Source organism: Otolemur garnettii, unplaced genomic scaffold (genome assembly GCF_000181295.1).
Source record: "Otolemur garnettii isolate 467f Iridium unplaced genomic scaffold, OtoGar3 scaffold00100, whole genome shotgun sequence".
Taxonomy (NCBI): domain Eukaryota; kingdom Metazoa; phylum Chordata; class Mammalia; order Primates; family Galagidae; genus Otolemur; species Otolemur garnettii.
The window spans coordinates 4948565-4955393 of record NW_003852495.1 but is presented as its reverse complement, the minus strand read 5'-3'; the positions used below and the strand labels follow the sequence as shown (position 1 = coordinate 4955393).

Genomic DNA, 6829 nt, shown 5'->3' with positions numbered 1-6829 from the left:
TCTCAAAGTAGTTTTGATTTGCATTTCTCTAATGATTAAGGATGGTGAGCATTTTTTCATATATCTATAGGCCGCACGCCTATCTTCTTTGGTGAAATTTCTTTTCAAGTCCTTTGCCCACCTTGCAATGGGGGATTGATTAATAACTGAAAACTTTACTAATTTTTGCTCCTGCTTCCAACTGAGTACCAACTAGAGACAGCCAAAAAAGACCCTACCCAGTTGCATCAGATGCCCACTTCTAGTTAGCCTGCTGATAAACTGCTCCATGTCAACAGCCTCCAGTCAGGGCATGCTGAAACCTTCCCTGTCATCTCCCCTGCCTGCCAAAATGCAGGTGACAGTGACAGACTCCTTTGCTCTAGCAAGTTCTGAATACATAGCCTTGGGTTTTATCGTGTGGTTGGTCTTGGCTTATTTCCATAGTTAGAAGCAACTAAGACATGGCATCTAGAATGTTGCTACATTTAGGAGGGTGAACTTTAGGTTTTGGTGACAATGATGTTGAAGAAAAGAAGGTGGGGTGAAGAACCGGGAGCAGAGTATCTTGCTGGGGATGGGGATCATTGGTGGCTTGTTGGCATCATAAAGAAAGATGAGGAAGAGTAGTGGTTGTGACAGTGGGGCTGAGTGTGGGGAACAGAGGGTCTGGCAGGGGGCCAGACTTTCCCAGGGGACAGAGATGCAAGATGGCTCCTGAGGATTAGTAGTAATGGAGGTAACAAGACAGTGTGGCCTGGGCTTATTCACCCATCTGTGTTGTCACCAGGCTGTTGTTTGTGGTGACCCTTGATGGAGCCTGGAGACTTTCAATGAGGCTGAGGAATTAGCTCCAGGGCAAATGGGGCCACTTGGAAGAGATGCTGGCTCTGGGTGGGTGGGTGGGTGTCTTGAGGTGTCTGACACCTGTGTGTGCTCTGGGTAGCTTAGGTTGAAGCCAGGAACAGGGCTGGGTGGGGGGGTCTCCAAAGCAGGAGTGGGTGTTGCCCCTGGCAGTGGGAGCCATTCACAGTCTGGAGCAGGTTGGAGTCCTGGTTGTATTTGCCAAGCACTCTCTGGATGTCATGTTCAAGGTGACATACTGGAGTCCACAGAAATGCCCATAGTGTGGACCTGGGGGGAGAGTGCAGCAGTGTGACTGAGGGGGCAATGATGAGATCCAGAGTAGGTGAGGATGGTGTGGTTCAGTGAGCGAAATGCATATGGGAGTGAGTGCAAGCCACTGATCTATGCCATGGGCCTGGAATTGAGGGAGAAGACTGAGCCCACATTTATATCTGAGAAGTGTGATGTTGGTGACACCAGGGGAAGGGCCAAGAGGGAGGGAGACCCAGCACTCCAAGGTATCCCACTGCCCATGGCTGCAGGCTGATGCAGTGGCCTGTGAGGCAGGAAAAACAACAACAAGCACTGTGGGAGCAGGGGTGCCTGAGAACTGGGGAGGTGGGGAGAAGGAGTAGGGTGTGAATTGAGAGTCCTGAGGAGAGAGGCTGATCATGGAATGAACTGTCCCCATCATGGCAGGGCTGTGTGACTTTTGAGGACGTGACCATTTACTTCTCCCAGGAGGAGTGGGGGCTCCTTGATGAGGCTCAGAGACTCCTGTACTGTGATGTGATGCTGGAGAACTTCGCCCTGATAGCCTCGCTGGGTAAGGCTGTCACACCCACCCTGAGCTTCTGAGCTCATCTCTGCCATCCCCATTTGGTTTTTCCTTCCTGCTGCTAGACCATGGGTACTGCTTCCTTTTCCCCTTTCTTGGAATATGTGTTGTGGGTACCAGGGTGAACTGTGTAGAGTGGCTCCTCCTCTCCCTCAGCAGCTTCCACTGCCAGAGCCTTGCAGGGATGGTCCAGACACCAGGAGTTCTATAGGCAGCCCCATGGAGCCCATGTGGCTTAGCCACTCCCCAGCTGGGTGTTGTCCAGATTGCTAATGGTTCTGTGGTTCTATTCTGCTCTCTGTCTTCTGCTAACATTTCCTAACCCTGACTCTTCCAGGAATTCCAGGCACTGTGTAGTTGCTACTTGTTGTGACCCCTGGATGTTCCTGCCCAACATCCCTTGTACATTCTGTTTGTAATGTTTAATTTTCTTTCTTGGGGTCTGTAGTGAGGCAGGGTACCTGGGCAGATGCGGGCTGCTGACTTGCCCATCTTTCCTTTAGGACTCACATCTTTTAGGTCCCATGTGGTTGCCCAACTGGAGATGGGGAAGGAGCCCTGGGTTCCTGATTGTGTGGATATGACTTCAGCCATGACAAGAGGGGCTTGTGGCAGGTCTGGTTCTGGTAAGTGGGACTAGAAAGGGAAGATGTGATGTCACCACTGTGTTCAAATCATACCCATATCTTTTCTCCTGTTCATCGTTGTTGGGTGCCATACTTTGTCTCTACCTTTCCTTTCCCATTCTTGACACATTGCCTATTTGTCATTACTACCTTTGGTCCCTGGCTGTGCCCCACCTTTCCGGCCTCTATGTTTTACTCTTTTCAGAGCTTCCTCTGTGGCACTGTCCATCGGATTACACTTAACATTATGAGGTGCCCACATTGTTCCATAGTCCTTGAACACCGTACTTGGGTGCAAGCAGATTTTCCTGGGCCTAGACATGCTGACTGCATAGTCCTCACCATTTACCACCTGCCAAGGCCCTGCCAAAAGGCTTTTATAGAGAAGTGAGTTGGAGGCCCTTTCTCTCCACCCAATACTGTACTGTACCCCATCCCTGTGTCCTGGGTCCTGATAAGGCCTCTGCAGAGCAGACTATTTCTTACCCTGACCTGAAGCTTCTCATCTTGCCAGCAATCCCATGGACTCATTCCTGGGTCAGACAGGTATAGATGATGGGGCTATTTCCTTCTATCAGAGTTTATATGAACCAGCATTTCTCTGCTTTCAGATTTTTGTCATGGAACAGAAGTTAAGGAGTTACCTTCCAAGTGCAGTGTTTCTATAGAAGAAGTGTCACCAGATGGGAATCTGGAGGAAGTTCTGTCTACCCAGAAGACCTACCCCTGTGGCATGCATGGTGTACACTTGAAAGACATTTTGCACCTCCCTGAACACCAGGCTGTACATCCCAGGCAGAAACCCTACACAAGTGAGGCATATAGGAACAGATCTGAGCTCAAGGCAAACCTTCCCCAGCAGCCCATGCAGCAGAATGTAGACAAGTCCATTGGAAGGGAGGAGGACAGGGCCTTGCCTGGGAAGACCTGCCAAGAACATCTATCAGAGAAGCCTGTTGCATGCAGGGAGGGCAGGGAGGACTTTATGGCCACATCAGGCTTACACCAGCATCAGATCACTCCCAGCATGGAGGACCAATGTAAAAGCACTGCAGGGGTGGATTTTCACACTGTTCAAACACAGAACAAGTGCAATGAATTTGGGAGTGCTTTCAGAGACAAATCCACACTTGTTCAGCACCAGAGGATTCTCACCAGAGAAAGGCCCTATGAATGTAGCAAATGTGGGATATTCTTTAGCTATGCTGCTGGTCTCACTCAACACCAGCGAGTTCACAATAGAGGAAAACCTTATGAGTGCTCTGAGTGTGGGAAATTCTTCAGCCAACATTCCAGTCTCATTAAACATCAGAGAGTTCACACTGGTGAAAGCCCTCATGTATGCAGTGACTGCGGAAAATTTTTCAGTCGGAGCTCCAACCTTATTCAGCATAAGAGAGTTCACACTGGTGAAAAGCCATATGAGTGCAGTGAATGTGGGAAATTTTTCAGCCAGCGTTCTAACCTCATTCATCACAAGAGGGTTCACACTGGCAGAAGTGCCCATGAGTGTAGTGACTGTGGGAAATCCTTCAACTGCAACTCCAGCCTAATTAAACATTGGAGAGTTCACACTGGAGAAAGACCCTATAAGTGTGTTGAGTGTGGGAAATTCTTTAGCCACATTGCCAGTCTCGTTCAACATCATGTAGTTCATACTGGTGAACGGCCTTATGGGTGCAGCGAATGTGGGAAAGCCTTTAGCCGAAGCTCCGATCTCATGAAACATCAGAGAGTTCACACTGGTGAACGGCCTTATGAATGCTATGAGTGTGGGAAATTGTTCAGCCAAAGCTCCAGCCTTAACAGCCATCGGAGGCTTCACACTGGTGAACGGCCTTATCAATGCAGTGACTGTGGGAAATTCTTTAATCAAAGCTCCAGCCTCAATAACCATCGGAGACTTCATACTGGTGAACGGCCTTACGAGTGCAGTGACTGTGGAAAAACTTTCAGACAGAGGTCCAATCTGAGGCAGCACCAGAAAGTTCACAAACCAGAGAGGCCTTATAAATGCAGTGAATGTGGGAAAGCCTTCAGCCAAAGGCCTACCCTCATTCGGCATCAGAAAATTCACACTAGAGAAAGGGGTATAAATAATATGCTCCCCCCTTGTTCAACAGGAAGGCAAACAACAGAGATAAGCTCTGAGAGCAAACTTTGTAAGGAAGCTGTCAGCCAGAAGTTGAACTGTGTTCATCCAAGTATCCACACTGGCGAAATTCCCTATGAATGTTAGATACATTGGAAGATCTCTGGGGCTAAGTTATGTTTTCTTATCATGTATTGTATCAGAGTTTTGTCACTGTTAGAGTTTGTGACAGAAACCATCTCAGCTTTACACACTGCAGAGAGTGTGTTGGCCACTCCAATGTGCTCAAGAAGGTGGGCCTCCTCTCTTTTTCCTTAAGGGAACTGGATGTGATCTGAGGCCATGAGATTTTATTCCCTCCTTGTGTGGCCGGTTTTATGCTGTTGTGACCCATCTTTGGCTCTGAAAACCTGAGTGGAGTTCTTGCTGGTGGCTTACAGAGAAGATTTCTCTTTGTCTGGGATGTTGTTAGTCCCATGTTATGCTTATTGTGGATTTATCCAGCCTCCACATTACCTGACCTGACAACTATCTACCATATTTTGGTAGTGATTGATAACTTAGTGGTTCATGTAATAATAAGGGCCTTATGAGAAAGCCCCCTTTAATCTTCCACATTCTGATCACTGTATGGAGTGGGTTGAGAACAGAATTAAGGTTTGTCATACTAAAGGGGTCTCTACAGTTTTTGTCTCAGAGGGGACAGCAGAATGGCAGGAAACAACTCTCAGTCCACACTTGGTCTCCTTTGCAATGCTGCCCAAGGCCTCCAAAACTGTAGGGCTTTGTGGGCCTAATATTGTGGTCCAAGTGGCATGAATTTCTGTGTTACCCTGATGAAAGAGGCAGTTGTGGCAACCTCCACTGCCTCTGAGAGCAACATGAATTGGGTCTGTTATTCAGGAGGTGCCCCATATTCTCTTAACACTGTTAAGCAGATGCTAGCACCTGCCAAGGAGCCATCCGCCCTAAAGTTCACCATTAAATAGGTGCCTGTAATTCAGGACATACTGGGCCCAGGTGGGACCATAATTTGTACAGAAACACTGGGTGTAATAGGGAGTAGATGAGACAGCAAACCAGAAGGAATGGACTTCCTTCTAGTCCATTCCTCTATGGATTATCTCTACCTTTTGATTATTGCAAATAATTAGGTATACAAAAGTCTCTTCCAGACCCTACTTTAAATTCTTTTGGGTATATAAATTGACAGGACAGGTTCTGTCCTATGGCTAAGATTACTGGCAGAGCAAATAATCAAGAGATTTTGTGGATTGCTGTAAGCTTTCTGCACTCTACATCTCAAGGCCAGTGTTGTGCTAGCAGGAAAATAGGGACCAAGAGAAAGTAGATCCTGTACTCCAGGGATGTAGTATCTGTGACAGCCAGTCATTCTTTGCTGCCAAGGCACAGAGAAATGGCAACATGAGGTTGCCATATTGTCTGATTTTCTAAAATGAGTGTAAGATCAGATTTGTATGAACAACAGTTTCTTTTAATGCTTTGTTGAGATGTAATTGCCATGCAATAATTGACTGTACATATTTGATGCACACAATTTGATAAGTTTTAAAATATGTGTGCACTCAGGGAACCAACACTATAATGATGATAATGAACATATCCATCATCCACCAAGCTACCTTGTGCCTCTTTATAATCCCTCCTTGTCTTCCCCAGGAAATAATTTATTTACTTTTTTTCACTATGGATTTGTTAACCTTTTCTAGAATTTTATACAAGTGGAATCATAAAGTATTTATGCTCCTTTTTTGGTCTGGTTTCTTTAATACAGCATAATAATCCTGTGAATCATCTGCCCTCTGTGTATATATAATTTGTTCCTTTTGCTGCTCAGTCGTGCTGTATTGAATGAAAACATCACAATTTTTTATGGTTTACATGTATTAATTTTTTAAAACTTCTGATAAAATACACATAACATAAAATTTACCATTTTAGCCATTTGTAAGTGACCAGTTGAGTGGTATTAAGTATATTTGTGTTGTTGTACAGCTGTCACCACCTTTTATCTCCAGAACTCTTTTTGCCTTTAGAACTGAAAATCTATTCTTGTTAATAAATTTGGCTCAGTGCCCATAGCTCAGAGGTTAGGGTGTCAGTTACATACCCTGAGACTGCAGGTTTGAACCCAGCCCAGACCTGCCAAACAACAATCACAACTACAACAAGAAATAGTCCCAGCTACTTGGGAGGCTGAGGCAAGAGAATCACTTAAGCCCAAGTGTTTGAGGTTGCTGTGAGCTGTGATGCCACAGCACTCTACCACGTGTGACATAGTGAGACTCTGTCACAAAATAAATGAATAAATAAATAAACAAACAATAACTTCCCATTCTCCCCTCCCCACAGCCCTTGGAAACCCCACCATTCTGCTTTCTGTCTGTGCAAATTGATTACTCTAGGTACCTTATATAAGTCTTAAGT

General features: G+C 46.1%; 1 protein-coding gene across 1 annotated transcript in view; it reads left to right on the top strand.

Annotated features, from left to right (window-relative positions):
• The window catches only part of ZNF792 (zinc finger protein 792), a 6638-nt gene extending 1985 nt beyond the window's left edge, over positions 1-4653 (top strand). Inside the window, exons 2-4 of the mRNA XM_012809127.2 lie at positions 1525-1651; positions 2167-2289; positions 2901-4653. Of these exons, the coding sequence (XP_012664581.1) occupies positions 1525-1651; positions 2167-2289; positions 2901-4528 (1878 nt within the window). The 3' untranslated portion in view covers positions 4529-4653. The remainder of the gene's footprint in view (positions 1-1524; positions 1652-2166; positions 2290-2900) is intronic.
• The last annotated feature ends 2176 nt before the right edge of the window (positions 4654-6829 follow it).